Raw genomic sequence first — 21,089 nt, forward strand, 5'->3', positions numbered from 1 at the left:
ATGCAGATATGATTCTGTTCTGTTCCTTAAAAAGAACTTGCCACTAACTTTTGAAAAATTATTTTAATTGCTAGATTGCCTTTTATACTGCTAAATCTCATCTTGCAAAATTATGTTAAAAGCATACTGTACTCTGAGGAACATCCATAGCCAGGGCTGGACTGGGAATAAAAAACAGCACTGGAAAAATAAGATCATCAGCCCTATTTTCCGTTGAGTCGGTAGAATGCACATGTCCCATTTTCTCAAAGGGGCTTACTGGGACACTACTTCCCCAATATTTTTTTCAGAATTAAATTATATTACTTTGTATTAAATACAAATGTCAGATTGATGTTATATAACAGCCCTACAACCCAATTGCATCACCCCTTTAAATTGTAGCTTTCCAGCACCAGCTGCTGCAGCCCACCAGGAAATCTCCTGGTATCCTGGTAGGCCAATCCAGCCCTGTCCTTAGCTTATATAATTGCAGGAAGAGTACTCATAGGAAGAATTAAGTTAATTCCAATGAACACTCATCCTGCAATTATAGGACTAGATTTAGATTACATTTGATTGGTAAGCTTTACCAATGCTCTGTTGACATTTCCAACTCCATAGACTTTAATGGAGTAGGACATGTAATGAGAGCATTGGTAAAGCTTACCAGTCAAATGTAATCTAGCCCATAGTGTTGTTCCCCATGATTAAACAGTGCACTGTTCTATTTTTTATTGTATTGTACTTTTGGTTGGTTGTTATTTTATATTTGTTATTTATTGTTGTTATTATTAATATATTTTATTGTAATATTTTTATTTATAAACATGTTCTGTGAACTTTGTGACAGATAAAACTTTTTTATAATTTCATAATGTCTTTTGAGTTACAGTCCTTCATAATTATAAAGAAGGAATCTTAAATAATTAGTCTGTATTGTGCTTGGTAAACTGTCACATGATATTAAAAAAAAGTATCGGTAATTGGTATCGGCGAGTATTTGAAAACAAGTATCGGTACTTGTACTCGGTCTTAAAAAAATGGTATCGGTGCAACCCTATCAAATGCATATATTTTGTGAATTATTGCACATATTCAGTAGGAGCTGGTAACCCAAAAGTGTTACTATAAAAAGGCTGTGCACATTTTGTTAAAGTAAATTGGAAAGTTGTTCAAAATTGCATCCTTGAAGTCAAAATATATATGCCAGTCCATCGAGTTCAACCTATACAGAGACTACCTGATTCACACTAGAAGCTGACAATTAAACTTACATTAAAGAATTAGAAAGCTGACCCACCTAACACAAACATTTATATCCCTGATTTTGCCAGAAATATATCTAAGACATTTTTAAATTTGTCTAAGGCATTGGCAGTCACTACCTCCTTAGGAAAAATTGATTAAATTTCCTTTCCTCTAGCCCTATAAATTGTAATTTTGGGTCACAAACAACTGCATTTGAATAAACAGCTCTTCTGATAACTCTGTATATGGGCCTTGAATATATTTATAAAGTAATGATTTTGCATCTCAAACGCATTTTTTTTCTAGCGTAAAATGACCCAATTTGGCTAACCTCTCCTCATAGTTTAAATCTTCCATTCCCCTTATTAGTAGTCCTTCTCTGAACTTTTTCTTATTCTGCAATGTCCCTTTTTAAAATTGTTTCCCAGAACTGCACTCCATAATCAAGAGGTGAGGTTTTACCAGGGATTTATACAGTGACAGAATTATGCTTTCTTCCTATGCCTCTTTTAATACGTTATTATTTTATTAGCCTAAGAAGCCACTGTCTTGCATTGCACACTAATTTTATTAAGTACGCCTAAATCCTTTCCTCCTTTGTTTTGCTAAATCTAGTCCTATTTAAATAATAGGTAGCCTGCCTATTTTTATGTCCAAAAATTTAGAATGTTACATTTACCAATATTAAATCTCATGTGCCATTTACCAGCCCATTCCTCCACTTTTTGTAAATCCCTTTGCAAAGCAAATACAGCTTGCACTGACCTAACCACCTTACACAGTTGTGTATCATGTGCAAAAATAGAGATTTTGCTACTTAATCCTTCCTCCAAGTCATTTATAAAAATATTAAAAAGGAGGTGGGTGGGTTACCATTCAGATCTTTTGAGCTAGCTTACAATTTAATTACATTTTTGGAATAAAGATTGTGAGGCAATAATATTTTTAGCATTTGAACATGGATAAAGTATACAGATTAGTTTGCATGATTTACAGTCACCCTAAATAAACTTTGTGTAATTAAAATGAAAATGACTGAAAACACCATTCCAATGTGAGCAAGCATAATGGTTTGCTGCAAAGTGGTTAAAGGGACACTGAACCCAATTTTTTTCTTTTGTGATAGAGATAGAGAATGACATTTTAAGCAACTTTCTAATTAACTCCTATTATCAATTTTTCTCTTGGTATCTTTATTTGAAATGCAAGAATCTATGTTTGGATGCCGGCTCATTTTTGGTGAACAACCTGGGTTGTCCTTGCTGATTGGTGGATAAATTCATCCACCAATAAAAAAGTGCAATCCAGAGTTCTGAACCCCAAAAAAAGCTAATATGCCTTCTTTTTCAAATAAAGATAGCAAGAGAATGAAGAAAAAAAATGATAATATGAGTAAATTAGAAAGTTGCTTAAAATTGCATGCTCTATCTGAATCACAAAAGAAAAAAAATTGGGTTCAGTGTCCCTTTAAGGCATGTGATTATAGCACTCTGGATACTGGCATAAATAAACACAGATTAACAATAAACATGTTATTTTTATTATCAAAAACTGAGCAGTATAATAAAAACTTCAATACTTTTAGAAAAATTGCTACTCGGTAATAAAAATAAAATCATTCAAAATATATCTAGCATTGAAGGTAAGCCAGTACAAACGGAAAGTTAATTCAAGTCATTTGAAATGTTCTCCACTGTCATAGTTCATCTTTTACCTGTAATAGAAAAATCAAGTTATATTTTATTTCAACTTTTGTTTATGTAAATGAGGACAATGAAGATAAATAGGAAAGAAAACGTATAATATCTATTTTTATAATATTAATATCAATCTCTCTTGTATATCTTTCTGTCTATAGAGAGATGACTGTTCTACTTATATGCACATTATTCAGGACTACTTGAAGAGAGGGTAATTTGTAAAGATATGTTCTAATACAATACATTTTTTTGAAGACTGTTTTCAGCACTCATTTATTTATTTATTTGAACTTTTCTTTACAGTTTAGTTTATTTTATTCATCCTACAGTATTGGCTTTATATAAAAATTTGTTGAATATATGACTTTTTTTTGTGGGATGAAGAAGAAAGTTTAGCACTACACCTCTGTATTTGATTTAAATTTTATAGATGACATATTTAGTATTACCTGCACATTTATTTATTGGTTAAAGGGACACTGAACCCACTTTTTTTCTTTCGTGATTTATTTAGAGCATGCAATTTAAAACAAGTTTCTAATTTACTGCTATTAATAATTTTTCTTCATTCTCTTGCTATCTTTATTTGAAAAAGAAGGCACCTAAGCTATTTTTGTGGTTCAGAACACTGTACAGCACTTGTTTATTGGTTGATGCATTTATCCACCAATCAGCAAGAACAACCCAGGTTGTTCACCAAAAATGGGCCGGCATCTAAACTTACATTCTTGCTTTTCAAATAAAGATTCCAAGAGAACGAAGAAAATTTGATAATAAATTGGAAAGTTGCATAAAATTGCATGCTCTATCTGAATCACGATCAGTTGTTTATGATATTGTCCCTGTGGCATGTAATACACAAGGCACCGAAGAAACTAATGTTGGAAACCACCTGACACATTCTTTGCTTGCCCAGGGATATAACCTTAGGTGTTCCTGGTAGAATACGACAAGCACCCCAATAAAATAAAAACATGGAATTAATCAGTGGAGATTCTTCTATGTCAGAGGTCTCGATGTAGGAAAAAATTATCATGGAACCCAAAGGGTGGCAAAGCTCTTGCAATATTAGAAGCTCATAATCAAAATGGGTCACTATGTTCTTTATCTGCAGAAAATATTAAGAACTTTAGGCTGGATACAACCCACACTACCATGCTCCAAACAGATAATTGAAATAATAGAAGGGAAGGGCATAACAACTTCTAGGTAGTTCCTACCTATTATAAGTAAATCAAACCTATATACTAACAAGCAAATATATCACATAAGTATTAGATAAACAATATTTATGTGTTTTATGAATACATTGCTTTATAAATACAGATCATTACCTTACAATGTTTTGTTCTGATTTTATAAAATAAATAAATCACACTTTCTACCAAGGGTATATGGGGGATTAGCATACAAGAAATTGGTTGTGATACAAATAATGTTAATTTGTTCTTATAAGTCTTACTAACCTTATTTCTTTGACATTCACATGGAAAGAGGTAATCAGACGATAACTCCACAATTTCCATACCATCTCTAATTCTGGGTTCACTCACTTGTAAACGAGCATATGCCTACATAAATAAAGAAAATATATGAAAGTGGACTATATAAATTAAAGCACTCAGAAATGATAATGGGACTAAGAACCAAAGTATCAAAAATATATGGACTGTAGCTAGAATATTAAAGGGACATTACACACTAAATAAATGCTATATAGAATGATGCATGTAAAGAAAAGATTAGTCTGTGAATAACATGTAGATGTATTTTTTAAAGTTTAATTAGCTGTTTAAATATTGACAAAATAGGTGTAAAGTTTTAGTGTCCATAAAACAATGAGAGCTGCCATGTTGGAACTTAGGTTACCTTCTCTGCTGTGGTCAATTAAGGACAGTTATAAATAGGTCACTAGAGTATGCAGCCAATGCAGCACTTTCATTTCTAACAAGAACTGAAAAGCTCACACTTGCAAAAATGGATTTACAGGAAAGGGGGACAAAATAAATAATGAAAGTATATTGCAGAGTATTTTTTTATATAGACAATTTATCATTTAATATTACCTTTAAATTAACAGATTGATTAAAACAACTGTTTTGTGAAAATTTTCACAGTAAAATCCAAGCAATAAGACTGAAGACTCATGATGATGAAATAGCAGCTGATTCTTGTGACATCTATTTCTCATCAAATGTTGAAAGTTCATTATAGAAGCATAATGTAACAAAGTAGTCCAAATCACTTAAAGGGACAGTAACACCTTGAGATTTTTATATAAAATGTTTAGTTATACATAATGAAACAGCTTTGAGATATAATTTCCTTATTTATTTTGCCTCCTTTTGTGCTCTAAAAATTGAGCAATTTCTAATTATTAGAGCTTGACATGCACCCTGCTGCCTTCTCAAGTCTAACCCTGCTACATATATGTCCTTAATTGGCTTTATCAGAAAACAATTGCAAAACATTGCATTTTATTCTATCTTTATTAAAGTGACTAGCCTTGTTTTTTGTGGACTTAAGCCCAGATTGGCTCCTTCAAATAAGGCAAATAAACATAGAAACATAGAATTTGATGGTAGATAAGAACCAAAAAGGCCCATCAAGTCTACCCATATTACATATTACTTTTTCCTTAGGATAGCCTTATGCATGTCCCAGGCATTTTTAAATTCCTTTACAGTTTTTGTGTTTACCACCTCAAATGGAAGTTTATTCCATGAATCCATCACCCTTTCTGTAAAAAAATGCTTCCTCAAATTTCTCCTGAATCTACTACCCTCTAACTTTAGATTGTGACCCCTTGTTTTGGCATTTATTTTTTTGTGAAAAATGCTTTCAGCTTCTATTTTATTAAGTCCCTTCATATATTTGAAGGTTTCTATCATGTCACCTCTTTCCCTTCTATCCTCTAAACTATACATATTTAGATCATAGAGTCTTTCTTTGTACGTTTTATATTTTAGACCATGTACCATTTTAGTAGCCCTCCTTTGGACAGCTTCTAGTTTATTTTTATCTTTCTGAAGATATGGTCTCCAGAACTGTACACAGTATTCCATATTTGGTCTAACCAATGATCTGTAAAGTGGCATAAGAACCTTGCTATTTCTGCTACTAAAACCTCTTCCAATGCAACCAAGCATTTGACTGGCCTTGCTGGCTGCACTGCGGCATTGTGTACCAAATTTTAAATCATCTGAAATAATAATTCCCAAATCCCTTTCTTCTTTAATTACAGTCAGTAATGTACCATTGAGACTATAATTGCCTTTTTTGGATCCTATATGCATAATTTTGCTCTTGGTAATATTAAATTTCAGATCCCATTTATTTGACCAGTCCTCTAGTTTATTAATATCACAGTTCATTTGATCAACTCCTCCTGGAACATCTACCCTGTTACAAATTTTTGTATCATCAGCAAACAAGCAAACCTTCCCCTTAAGCCCACTTCCAATATCACTTATGAACATGTTAAACAAAACAGGCCCAAAAACTGACCCTTGGGGAACACCACTAGTAACTGATGCCTCATTTGAATGTACTCCATTAATTGAAACCCTCTGTCGTCTATCTTTAAGCCAGAATTCTACCCACTTAACAATCTTAGCATCTATTCCAAGGCAATACATTTTGTGAATAAGTTTGTTGTGTGGGACGGTGTCAAATGCTTTGCTAAAGTCTAGATATGCAACATCTACGGCTCCTCCCTGGTCTATTATTTTAGTTACATGGTCAAAGAAATCAATTAGATTAGTCAGGCATGATCTTCCAGCAGTGAAACCATGCTGTCCTTTGTCTTCTAAGTTGTTTGTCTGAATGAAAGATACAAGTCTTTCCTTTAAAAGAGTTTCCCTGCAATTGAGGTCAAACTGACTGGCCTATAGTTAGCAGAATCTTCCCTACTACCCTTTTTATGAAGAGGGACTACATTGGCAATTTTCCAGTCTTTTGGAACAACTCCGTGACTGATTAAATAAATCAGCTAATGGAGTAGCTATTACGGATCGAAGTTCTCTTAGAACCCTTGGATGAATATTATCTGGACCCACAGACTTATTAACTTTTATTTTTGATAAAGCCCTTGAAACCTCTTCCTTTGTAAAAAGAAAAGTACTACTCACATTATTATTTACAGTAACATCCCTTAATAGAATCTCACTATCTTTACCATCTGTTGTAAAGACTGAACAAAAGTAATCATTTAAACAGTGGGTGGAGTCTGGCTATTGAAAAATAATTGCAGTAACAAGGATGTTAATGTCTTTTAAAAATGTTTAGACTTGGTTGATATCTTATTCTATAACAGCACAACAGATATGGCTTGTAATTACAAGGTGTTTTTATTGTTCCTTTAAAGCAATTACTTGTATGTTAACAGGGTAGAGTCAACACCTCAAGTACACTTATATGAGACATAATCTAACAGGACAGGTGGGCCAGTGAACTTAGATGGTGAACAGATAAGAATGTAAGGAATTTGAGGTAAAATATCAATTATAGATGTATCAGAACATTTGTGCGTCCATGATATTTCCATCCACAGTCTTCCAGCGGAAATGATGAGGACAAAGTTAAAAAACATACACAAATTTTACTTCACATAACATCCCAGTGTCGCAATTTCTACAATTGATCATTTCAGTGTTAAAGGGACAGTCTAGTCAAAGTTATCCAATCAGAGCCGATGTCCGAGGTGCACTGACGTCTTTAATCTCAGCTTCAGTAATTTATCATTTTTACACAGGGATATAGCCTTGTCTAGGAACCCGAATCTGAAAGATTGGGTTGGCTTACTAAAGAGGATTGACGATTGGGGAGTTGCCTGCCCCGCTACAGATCAGCACAAAGCAACTTTGGTAGCGGTGTGCCTGCTGCGCAACTGGGGCCTTGCGGTAGCCACCCCAATGTGGCTTACTACCCTTTTGGATATTAGTTGGTGGAACATGGCTCTAAACTGCCTGCACATGGCTAACTGCAAGTTACAGTGAGTGATATCTACCTTTCCAACATAACTATAGAAGTTTGCGTGCTGCATACTGTTGTGGATAATATTGGGCACTTTATGTGATCTCATTGACTGTCCCTTTCACAATTTTTTTTATTCTTGAACAACCCATAGCCCTGATAATGAAAGTTTCTACAGGCATTCTTAGAAAGTGGAACTTGCTGCTGGAAATCATCAAACTAATAAGTCTTACTTATGAGTGTTTGCAGGGCTATCCTGTCTTCCTACATGGTCATTAACTACTACTGGTCTGTTTGGCTCTCGTAATACCCCTACCCATTCCTATATACTGTTTTCTTGTGAGCTATGCCAATTGACCCGTTCCTTCTGTCGCCCTTAATGGATATGTCCCTAGAGGGGGGTTTGGAAAAGCCATACCCTACCATAAGGCTATTTGTTGGTTAAGTGGTTCCAGTAAGATATACATCTGCCTGCTTAAGGTTACAGCCACCCTCCCCTGGTTGCCTCTACTTATGTATCTACAGTGAAATATCTTAAGAAAGTGGTGCTATCTGGGTCCTATTTGTTACCACTGGCCTGTCATTATTACACTAATTTCAGTATTCACTTTTCCCTTATAGTGCTTTATCATAATGGCACAAAGTCTGAAGAAAAAGCAAAAGGTACCCAATTCTCAGAAGAATACAGTTATGGATCACTATCATTTCACTCCAGCAACTCATCCAGATGTTTCTGATGATGATGTGTCTGATTCAAATACTTCTGCTGATGGCATACTGGGAGCTTCTTTCCACTCATCTGGGATAAATGTAGCGGTCTCTAAAGACTCTTCCTCAGAATTGACAAGACACAATTAAAACCCTTTTGGTGGGGCACCATGAGTCCCTTTCAAAGAAATTTGACAAGTCTACTTCGGAATTGAAGAGAGACATAGCGTCTATAGGAGAAAGTACTGACGCTTTGGAGAGGAAGCAAGAGGACTTAATTATAGATCACTGTAGCCTACTCTCATACTCTGGAAATATAGCAGCTCAAATTGAATCATTGGAAGTGAAACTTGCTGACCTAGAGGGCAGGTCTTGAAGGAATAACCTTAGAGTCAGAGGTATTCCTGAAACAGTTCTCCTGCAAGATTTTGAATGAAATTCTTTAGATATTGGAAGATGCCACTGATGCTGATACTATGATGGATGAGGCACGTAGGGCTTCTAGACTGTGATCCCTTTCTAACGTGAAACCATGCAATGTGGTAGTGTGATTGGACTATTTTTTCTTTAAAAAATAAATTGGTCAACACAATAGCACGAAGCAGAATGTCCAAATATTCCCTGATCTCTATTCTCATACCCTCTTTCTGTGAAAGACTTTCGCTGATTTCACTAAAGTTATGAGAGCTCAGGAGGTTAAATACTGCTGGGGGTTCCCGGTTAAGCTGTTCATCACCAAGGATGGTCAACACTGTACTGCCTCTAATCCTCAACAAGCAAAATTACTTCTTCAAAAATGTAATTTGTTGCCAAGCGACACTGATCGACAAAGGAAATCTTCTTAAACGTCTTCTTAAACGTCACTTGAACTATGAATCAGTGCTCCAGAATTGCAATCACTTCCTCATAGATCCTCCTAACCCAGGAAGAGACCTACTGGGGCGGCTCAACAACTTCCTTAGGGCAGTGGTTCCTGACTGAATTTATTGATGGCTGAACAGTAAGGCTCTCTTATGGAGCCCATTTTAGCTGTCCAATTGTATCCATTAAATTGATTCAGAGGGTCCTTTCTTAAAGTGAATGTAAAGTCAGCCTCTCACGGGAATGCCACAGTAATCGTCACTGAAAAATAGATGAACTTTAATTCATCATTTTCAAAGAATTACTTTGTTTTTGCTTAAATTTACCTTTTTAGCTGCTCGTTTTCAGTAATGCTCATCCGCCCGCCATCTTTCCTGTTTGAGTGACAGATTATGATAATTGCTTTAGCCCAATCATTGCTTCTACCACAGGGGGACAAACCCCTTTTTTTATACGTCACTTGCTCCGAATGCGCATGCGGTAAAGCTGAAATCCTGTACTCAGTTTAGACGCGCGTTCACAGGTTGCGCATGCGCTATATAAAAACAGATTTTAATTCATTACAAGGCGATTTCGATAAATAAAAGTCTAAGGAGGTAAAAAATATGCCGTTGCGCTCTATGCCACGATAATATTCAATGAATGTATTCATTGAATACTATGTAGCTAGTCAATATTATCGCCTTTCAACACATGCGCTGTTGATGAAGTCCACAGGAGCGCGCTTGGAGACTATGTATAGAGAACACTCTATACGTTACACTGAGGAGAAGTAGGAAGTAGGGGCTGGGAGGAGTTGGGCTTGTAAACGGCAGCAAATTGGTGAGATAAATATATACATAGGCATTTATTTTTTTGAAAAAAAAAGTTACGGTTTATCTCATAGACACATTTGGAATAATAATGAGGCATAAAACCAATGTAAATTGACATTCACTTTAAAGGATTCCAGATATCCAGAACACTGGGACCCTACTAATGTCAGTTATGATTATTATGTTTTTGTTCACTTTAATGTTATGGTACTTTAATAGTCCATTTTGGTGTTCTTATTAATAATGATCATTGTTTAACTTTTCTAATTATTTAGTACATTATTGAACAGCTCAGACTCCACTACATAGCTAGAAAATAGGTTGTCTATGATACACATATTGCCACCTACATGTCACCATTTACATTTCACCAAGCTTCGAAGCCCTGGTCAGCCCCAAAGTGGGAGGGGCAAAATGCATCACAGCTGTTAAGTGAGTAACTGGACTAACATACTTTCCTGTGGCCGATACCTATGGATGCATGGATAGCTGTCCAAGTTTCCGTCTAGAAGGAGAAAAGGTTCTGTTTTGCAACCGTGGTGAGCAAGCTGTAAAAAGGATAAGATTGGCGGTGCCTATGTACGGAGAAAAAGTTTGTATTACCTGCTTCTGTGAAAGGGGTGTGTTCAGCCTTGAAGAGGTATTTGTTGTCCTTCCCAAGTGTATGCCTGAAAAAATCATTCTGTTTAATGTTCTGTTTGGAGATGTTGCATTTGGATTAAAGGGATACTAAACCCATGATTTTTATTTCATGATTCAGATAGAGCATGCAATTTTAAGCAACTTTCTAATTTATTCCTATTATCAATTTTTCTTCGTTCTCTTGGTATCTTTATTTAATCAAGCAGGAATGTAATCTTAAAGGGACAGTACACACTAAGTTTTTATATTAATGTATTTTCAATTACTTTTTATACCAAATGCAGAGTACTTTGCTTTGTTCTCTTAGTATCCTTTGTTGAAAAAAATACCGGGGTAGGCTCAGGAGCATCAATGGACTACTGGGAGCTAGCTGCTGATTGGTGGCTGCACATATATACCTCTGGTTATTGGCTCACCCGATGTGTCAGCTGCCTTCTAGTAGTGTATAGCTGCTCCTTTAATAAATGATACCAATAGAATTAAGCTAATTTTATAATAGAAGTAAATTGTAAAGTTGTTTAAAATTGAATGTTCTGAGTCATGAAAGAAAAAAATTGAGTTCCATGTTCCTTTAAGGGCTCTTTCTGGTCACAATTCTGAAATGTATCCCTGAAACCAAGGGAAACCAGTGGAGTAATAAATAGATGCAGAAGATGAGTAGTATGTAAAAAAAACAAAATCTGTCAAGGGCATTTATGATAGACTTTAGGAGGACAGGGAGAAACTTGGGAGTTGCTATGGTCAAAAAGACATATCCTCAAAGAGTGTATTAAACTCTTAGTTGTATCCTGTAAGGAAGTGGTGAATTTTATAGTTATTACAAAGGTGGGAGAGGCAGGACCGAATGTGTGAAGCAAATTAAATTTCTGAAACTAACAATACTCCAAGGTAGTGATGATGGTATTATCAAATGTAATCAAGATTTGAGTGGAAGAGATGGCATTAGGAGTTTTCTATGGCTTTAGATAATGATGTATACAAAATATAGCATGCTGGATGAGACAGCTAGTGACACAAAAGAGCTCTAGTACAGAGGATTTTAAGCATGTTTTATACTTTGAATAAAGCTTTGACTTTTTAATTCAAGCGCTATGTTTGACTCGCTGGTGTTCTAAAGTTTTTTGTGTTACCTGATTAATTACCAGCTCGAGTCACAGCGCAGTCCTAATAGCCACAGTGTTGAAGGGACTTACCCCTCATCTTCAAGATTGCAAGCCGACACCGGAGGAATTGGAGTTCAAGGTACGGAGCCCAATGGAGGAAGTGACGTCACCTTGCCGGAAATTACAGAGTCTCAGACAGGTGCATGAAGACGCTTGGAGACGCTGAGACCGGGTAGAGCAGCAGAGTAATTTGGAACGATTAAAGCTGCTTGTAGAGCCACACAGCCCCACGACCCAGACTTCTCATCAGGATAAACGGCAAAGTTGTGAGTACCGAAGTATTTACCTGTTTTGTTGTATAGTTCTGGAGAGGGTTGTGATCATACAGAGACTGTCTCATTGCATAACAAGCTGCACTGTTGCTCTAGACTGACATCGAAATACGCTTGCAAACCACCTGAGAGGGATCTATATGTGAAACGATACATATATGCTTTATAATTTCACTGTGGGCTATGTGCAGGGGCTTGAGTCTGAGCAGGATTGAACTTTGATTGACCTAGCATTTGCTGTATATTCTCTTTTCCTGCAGACTTGCCCCTTATAGACTTTGACATTATTTCAATTATATTAACAAAATGGATCTACAAAGCTTATTTTCCTTGACACCGCTCACTGCATTTGACTTGGAGCGCTTAACACTTGAGGATACCTTTGTAAAACAGGATGAGGTCCTGGGGATAAGCGAAACCTTTTTACTGCTAGAAAGGACTTTGCTAAAAGAATACAAAACATGGTGGGACAAGAGGGCCCTAGATAAATATGTTCAACTTGACATGATCCCAAGAGGACTACGACTTCATAAACACCCCACTTTTTTAGTTGAAGATCCTAACTTTATCACTACTTGGAATGAAATTTTGAGTGACTGCTCTAAAAAACTAATGATGCTTATTGTCAAATTTAAAACTACTCAACTTGTTAAAATCAGAAAAGAGCTAGAAAATATACAAACACAACTTAATAGCTTTGTTGATAATTCTAAGTATAATGAATTGGACAAACTTCTAAGTGATACTGTTTTAAAGTTTAGAACTGATTTAGACAATTTCAAGTTGAGGAAGTTTAAAAGAGACAATGATGATTATTTTAATAATAAGGTTTATACATGGCACAATCGAAGCAGCAAGGGTCATAAACAAAGGAGGTTTAAACCTAAGACCCAAACAAATTTTACAGCTAATGATAATATTGTCAGTATACCCTTAAATGAAACTAAAAAGAGAGTCACATTCTCTGATACAGAGGGCACTGATGATGAAGCTGGGGTACTTTCAGCAAGAAGTGACTCTAGTGGTGAGGAGGACTATATACCCCCCCTAAGAGCATCATCAGAAATAGTAATGTAACATCACACAGAGGGAGGAATAATTTAAGAACAGACAGTATTGTGACCCGGCAACAAACTAGAGATAGTAGAAGCTGTATTCCAGCTAGTTTGCCCACCTCTCGTAAAGCAGTTTTTTTGAGTGATAATGATGGTGATCTTGGTGCATGTAGTGCAATGGTACACACATTAACACAACCCCAAGAACCTCAGGTTTTTTATCAGGGCCAGCACCAAAGAGAAGGAGGGGGACCTCGAGGAAGAGGAAGAGGTCGAAATATAAGGACCCAAAGAGGCCGAGCGCATTACAACAAGTACCAGATATAAAAGTGATTAATTTATCTGGCAGAGTCTTAACTTCATACGAACTGGAAGTTTTGAGTATGGGCCTTAGTTTTGTCCCTACCAGATCTTTTAATCTGTTTGAGACTATCACAGATGTTAATAGGTTAGTGAGGGATCTCACCCTAAAGAAATATTTCTGGCATAATAATATCAATTGCGGCATGGACAGTCAGCCTGACAGTGATGTGAATCATAGCTCTACAGACATATACCCTAGTATTTCAGATATTTTTGATTTTGAGAAGGCTAGTGACTATTACGTTTTACATGATCTAGGTTCTCATTATTTGAGAGATCCTGCACATGTAAAGGTTTCACATGGTAATTTTAAACCTAGATCTGTGTTTTATCCTGTGGCTATGAGAGGTCCCTTTTTGGAGGCCTTTCACCACAGGGTGGAGCATGATCTAGTTAAGCTGTCTAACAATAAGGTAACGTATCCAAACCTACGGCCTGAGCTTCGCCAAGCATTGATGGATTTGCAATCTTATGATGACATCGTCATCAGGCGAGCCGATAAAGGCGGTAGTATTGTTGCTCTGGATAGAGCTTCATATATACAAGAAGCCATGAGACAGTTAAATGATAAAGATGTTTATACTAGACTCGTGAGGAATCCAACAGATCCTTTCAAGAGGGATCTCATAGATAGGGAATCTTTGACCAAGACACATTTAACTATCTACTGATAACTAAATAACTAATCCAGTCATACCGATTTTTCATCACCTCCCCAAGGTGCATAAATCCTTGGAGGGGGTGAAAGGTAGACCTATTGTGTCTGGTATAGGTTTCCTTTTTGAACACCTCTCTAATTGGGTTGAAACTCTCTTACAGCCCTTGGTCCCTCAGTTTCCCTCATATTTGCGTGACACCAAACATTTAGTGTCTAATTTGGATAAGATATTTTGGGATACTACATCCTCCTGGTTAACAATAGATGTGGTTGGCCTATATTTGGCAATCCCACACAATTTAGGAGTGGATGCAGTAGCAGAAATTCTAAAAGACTTCAGTAACTATGATTATACCCTAAGGATGTTCATTTGCAGAGCATTGGACTTCCTTTTAAAACATAACTTTTTTCGTTTTGAGAGTGAGTTTTACCTCCAGAGATGTGGGACCGCGATGGGTGCGAAGTTTGCACCATCATATGCCAACATCTATATGGGATGGTGGGAGCGGTCCCACGTCTTTGGAGGTGGAAACCCATTTCATGACAAGATCAAACTTTAGAAACGCTTTATTGATGACCTCCTCTTCATATGGCAGGGTACTGAGGAGGAGGCCAAGCAATATGTTGATTATCTGAATGCGAACAAAGCAGGTTTGCAGTTCACATATCAGTTTGAAAAAGTGAAGATTCCTTACCTAGACATAGTCTTAGAAGGAGTTACTGAAACTAATAATATCAAAACTACGCTTTATAGAAAACCGATTATGTCAAACACAATATTACACGCAAGAAGTAACCACCCAAAGCATACAGGCTTTGGGGTGGCAAAAGGGCAGTTTATGCGAATTAAAAGAAACGCCCAAAAAGATTTGATCTTTCAAGACCTACCTTCTCTACCACCTACAGTCCCCAATTTAATTATATCTGTGGTATCATCAGGAAGCATCTACCGATAGTGTCGGCTGAAGATAGCCTTAAGGATTATGTAGAGGGAGGTTGTAACTATGTATCTAGGAGAGGGTGCACTATTGGAAATTTAATATCTCCTAGTCAACTGAAAAAAACAGGAACACACATGAGTAGTTGGCTTACAATAAAAGGCCACTATAAATGTAACTACACAAATTGTATTGCCTGTTCACACGTACGTATTGGTCAGACCTTCCAATCACGTGTTACCAATAAATAACAGTGCGACAGTGCGGATCAGGTCCGCAAGACATCGCTGAATGCGGAGAGCAATACGCTCTCCGTATTCAGCATTGCACCAGCAGCTCACAAGACCTGCTGGTGCAACGCCGCCCCCTGCAGACTCACGACCAATGGGCCGCCAGCAGGGGGGGTGTCAATCAACCCGATCGTACTCGATCGGGTTGATTTCTGGCGATTCCTGTCCGCCTGCTCAGAGCAGGCGGACAGGGTTATGGAGCAGCGGTCTTTAGACCGCTGCTTCATAACTGCTGTTTCTGGCGAGTCTGAAGACTCGCCAGAAACAGGGGCCCGCAAGCTCTGTTCGGAGCTTGATAAATGGGCCCCAAAGTATAGTTTCTGTGCTGCAAAATGTCAAAAGCCTGAAGGCCTTAGAGTCAGAAAGCTGTCAAAAGACTGAAGATAGATTGAGTATGATAGCAGAGAGAAATGACCTTAAGACATGGATCCAAGCAGTATGTCACTTTGGTAACTGAAGTCTCTGTGGAGCGTTGAGAAGAAACATCTAAATGCATAGAGTCAGAAGAGAATTTAAAGGTGAGGAGAGAGAGTGGCCACCCATTAGAGAGGTCACCTGGGTCAAGTGAAGATTTCTAAAGGATTTGTGTGACTAATAAAAATGGTTTATAGAAATATGAATGTTTTAAGGGAGAGATTAAATATGCATATAAGGACAGGTGTAAAGGAGGGTATCACTTGGGAGGGAATAGATCAACAGAACCAGGTGGTAAGATGGGAGGATGATTGCAGGACGCATTCGTCATTATTTGTAACCTGCATAGAAGCCGTATTTGTGTGTAGGGTTAGGTAGTCTAAAACAAATATCTTATGGACATTCACATTGATAATGAGAAATCAAAATTCTGCATGAAATGAATATTTTACTGAAAAAATGCAGTCCAACCACATACTTTGGAATAATCGATAGATGTAATAAATGGCCAGCAAATTCCAGCATGCCAAGTGAAACCGACATTCCACCCCTAACTTTCTAGATAATTTACACGGAACACGCTAACATCGTAAACATAAAGGTTAAAGTAATAAAAAAGTATGTTAAATATTAAATGGTTCAAGGTAATGGATTTCACTTTGTAGATCGTAAAAGTCAAATTATACAGAAGAGTAAAATTTGAACTAGTTGCGTTAAGCCTTTGGAAAGAAAAATGTTTCTAGGTTACAAATTATCAACCTACACAACAAACTTAAAATACAAACTTAAATGAACATCCTAAAGAATCCTTGACCCTGTGTCTGTTTATTACAGGATAATGTTAAGTCCAGATTACATTTTAAAAGAGGAAGGAAACTTTCAAATTAATAAGGGTCTTCATTGCAGGGAGTGGTGCAGATTTCGGTCCCATCACTTTTGAACAAGGTGAGGGAGGATGTGAAAGGTTAAAGAGACAAAGAGGCATTCCAGCAAGTCCTATGGAGCAGATAGCAGCATGCCAAACAATTTGGTGCCATTTGAACTTCCCAGATAAATATATATATAAAAAAGGCTATAAAAAGAATCACAGCAGAACCTGCAGCAGACTGAAGTATCTAAACAGGTAACATTTAGCAATGCATGTGAATGGGAAAGTAATGAGTGTCAAAAAAATAAATCTAATGATTGGCCAATAAATGTAGAGAAAAAATTCTGTAATAATGTAGTACAAGGTCAGTAACCTACAGGCTATAAAATATAAATCTAAAAAAGTAAAGAGAGAAAGACAGAACACATCATGAGGCCAGTAACCTACAGGGTACGTCAAATCTAAGCATGAAAAAAAAAACCATTATATTCTTAGTGGGATATTTACTTATTCAAATATTGTACATTTCAAGGGACATTGTACACTAGATTTTTCTTTGCATATATATTTTGTAGATGATCCATTTGTATAGCCCATCTGGGGGAGTCTATGTAAAAATGTATAGTTTTGCCTATTTTTAAATAACATTGTGCTGATTTTCAGATTCCTAACCAAGCCCCAAAGTTTTATATTTATACTGATGCATACAGACTTCAGATTGCTCCTGTTTGTATAATGGGTCTTTTCATTTGCAGGGGTGGGAGGAGGGTCTACTCTCAGACCCTTTCAGTGGGTGTCCCAGCCTAACCTCATCAACAGTGCTAAATTGGGAGTTTCTAAGTACATTTTAAAAGGTTTTATACTGGATTTTTATATAAGTATCTGTGCATATTAGTCTTTATAGTAGTGTCTATTAAAAATTGGTGTATACTGTCCCTTTAAGTAACTTGAGAAAGAAAAAAAGTTGAATACCAAGACCAAACTGAACTAGGTATTTGGAATTCAGGTTCATATTGCAAAATGAGTAGTATATTTTGTTTGTGGGAATTACTAAATAGATTTGCAAAGCAACAGTACAACTATACAACATATATTGCACATATAGTAATAGCATGTCGTTACATTTAAATTATATTAACTACCTATGTGTTTGCCACATTTTTGGAAGATTCTCTTATGGAATATGAATATATGAATTAATATACAGTATTTGGAGTAAAATTAATCTTCATCAATTGAGTGAAGAGCATAAATTATTTATGTGCGTGAGTGTCAGTAAAAATGTGTTAAAACGCACAATATACCGTAATTCATCTTCATCTTACAAGTGAAAATAATAGGACCTATGTAAATTACAAATTAACACATTTTGATACTGCTTATTATATATATTTGTCAACCCAATTTAGCTTAACACGAGACACAATAATCAGGATGCTGGAAACATATGGAGAAAATCAATACAATCGACTTTTAGAGCATACCATTTAAGAAAAAATATATATTATAGCTAATATTTATTCTAACAAGTAATATATGGTAATATTACTGCATTTTATAATAATGCTATAATATAAAGTATAAATTTAAATAATAATAATTTTGGTGTTTTAATGTTGGTAAAAGTATGTGTGGGACTGTGTGTGTGTATACATAGTGGACATATATACAGTATATATATATATATATATATATTTACACGTATTTGCAAATTGTTTTTCAGCAATAGAAAAAATCCTGCATTTTTCACAGAAAAATATAAAAATTAAGAACTTGCCCCAAAAGAGGTCTAAACTATTATTTAGTAACCTGAATCAAATTTTGACAAAAGACTATAGAATTGTTTTTCATTTTAGATAGCCTGATATTTTGTGACTTCTTACAATGCATTGCTTTTGTAACACTTCTTATTTAATTAATAGGAAGTACTGTAAACCAGCTAGCAATATGTACTGTATTTTCAGTGTATTCATTCAGGTGTTCCATCATTTTGTACTAAATTCATATACTTTTATCTAAAGCTTGCGTTGTATCTAGATTTCACAATGATAAGAGCAGGGGTATCGCATACATCTTATCAAGACTACTGTGTATAGATAACCATTAGATGTGTTGCAATAATCTATTGCAATCGTGTTAATACTACTTTCATAACTGATATGATGGTTAAAGTTCAAAAAATCTTGATAGTACTGGAGATAAAACAAAGCAATTCTACCATATATCTTTATTTAACAGATATAACGCTAACAACAGAGGCTTGAAATATATACAGATAAGATAAAACTACAGTCTTTATGAACAGCCATAACAACTTGCAAATCCCATCAATTAACACATTTAAATGTATGTGTATTATGCTGTTTGAAAAAGCATTTGTTTTCTATTTGTAATTTTGTTGAATGAATTGTATACAAAATAAAGGGAGACAAGTAAAACTGTAGATTCCAGCAAGTTGTATGGTATATTAACTGCAGCTAACAAATGCTAAACAATTATACAAAACTAGTATATTGGATTTTAGAGTTTATTAAAGGGACATTATACACTCATTTTGTTCTTTGAATGTTCTGTAGATTATCTATTTATATAGCCCATAAAGTGTTTTTTTTTTTTTAATTTTAAATTTATAGTTTTACTTATTTTTAAATAACATTGCTCTGATTTTCAGACTCCTAACCAAGCCCAAACGTTTTAGGAGAATACCGTCAGATACCCACTCCAGCTTGCTCCTGTTTGTGTAAAGGGTTTTTTCATATGCAAAAGAAGGGGGAGGGTCTTATTTCCCACTTGCAGTGGGCTTTCCAACTACCTTTTCAACAGAGCCAAACTGAGAGCTACTAAGTAAGTTTTTAAACAGTTTTATACTGGATTTTTATATTGGTATCTGTGCATCTTATTCTTTATAGTAGTGTCTATTACATGCAGTTATATAGTATAACAGTTCATTCAGCTCTTTGGTTTGGGCTGTAGGTGTAGCTTAAAGGGACATTAAATGCTAGATAAAATGATGCATTCAACGTAAAGATTTGTCTGAGAATAACATCTAGATGTATTTTTTAAAGTTTCATTAGCTGTTTTTTGACAAAAATAAATGTAAACTTTAAGGGGCCGATTTAAGAAGTAGCGTATGCTGCTGTTTCGGCACAAGCCTTCAGGCTCATCGGAAACTTAAGTTAAGAAGCAGCAATCTTGACACCGCTGCTCCTTAACTCATCCGCCACCTCTGAGGCGGCAGACAGCAATCATCCCGATCGGATACGATCAGGGTTATTATTGACACCCCTGCTAGCGACCAATTGCCTGCGAATGTGCAGGGGGCAGCATTGCACAAGCATTTCACACGAAAATGCTTGTGCATTTTATTGATGTGGGGTGGACATGATCCGCTACAGCGATCATGTTTACCCACACATTGATAAATTGACCCCAATGTGTAAAACAGTGGTAGCTGCCATGTTGTAACTTAGGTTACTTTTTCTGCTGTGGCCAATTAGGGACAGTTATAAATAGGTAACTAGAGTGTGCAGTCAATGGCTGTGTGGAATATAACAGTGTTCTGCACTTCCATTTCTAATAGGAACTGAAAGCTCACAATTTCAGAATGGAATTACAGGAAAAGTGGACAAAATAAATAAACAAAGTATATTGCAGAGCTTTTTTTAAACATATATATATATATATATATATATATATACAATTTATCATTTTATATTACCATCTCAAAGTGTTTTAATGTCCCTTTAATACTTCTCATAGGTTTGTATTATATGCCTTTTAACTAAAATTAGCTCAAATTTTGGAATATGTCTATTACTGTCCAGCGCTGATAAAATACCAAATTTCAACCAAACTATTTCCTTCTAATTCTGGATTGCAGCACTTGAATTTTTATAATAACTGTTAATAAAATGTAGGTGCAAATATAATGCAATTAATTACTTCAATACATATAGGGAAATAAATCTAATTGGGCATATGCATATGTAACAATGTTAAGTATGGTAAATGTATATACATCAAACATATAAACATGAAATAAAAATATCTACACTAAACTCTTTGTTAACTGCCCACTAATTAGTATATGAGCCTACCTATGTTTAGCCTTCAACAAAGAATACCAAGAGAGCAAAGC

The 21,089-nt window shown here is 35.7% G+C and overlaps 1 protein-coding gene across 1 annotated transcript in view; it reads right to left on the reverse strand.

The window, feature by feature from the left end:
* Nucleotides 1–2,747: 2,747 nt before the first annotated feature.
* Nucleotides 2,748–21,089, reverse strand: part of POGLUT2 (protein O-glucosyltransferase 2) — a 115,173-nt gene continuing 96,831 nt past the window's right edge. Inside the window, exons 9-10 of the mRNA XM_053707796.1 lie at nt 4,397–4,501; nt 2,748–2,944 (exon numbers count right to left, since the gene is read on the reverse strand). Of these exons, the coding sequence (XP_053563771.1) occupies nt 2,927–2,944; nt 4,397–4,501 (123 nt within the window). The 3' untranslated portion in view covers nt 2,748–2,926. The remainder of the gene's footprint in view (nt 2,945–4,396; nt 4,502–21,089) is intronic.

Source organism: Bombina bombina, chromosome 3 (assembly GCF_027579735.1).
Source record: "Bombina bombina isolate aBomBom1 chromosome 3, aBomBom1.pri, whole genome shotgun sequence".
Classification (NCBI taxonomy): Eukaryota; Metazoa; Chordata; class Amphibia; order Anura; family Bombinatoridae; genus Bombina; species Bombina bombina.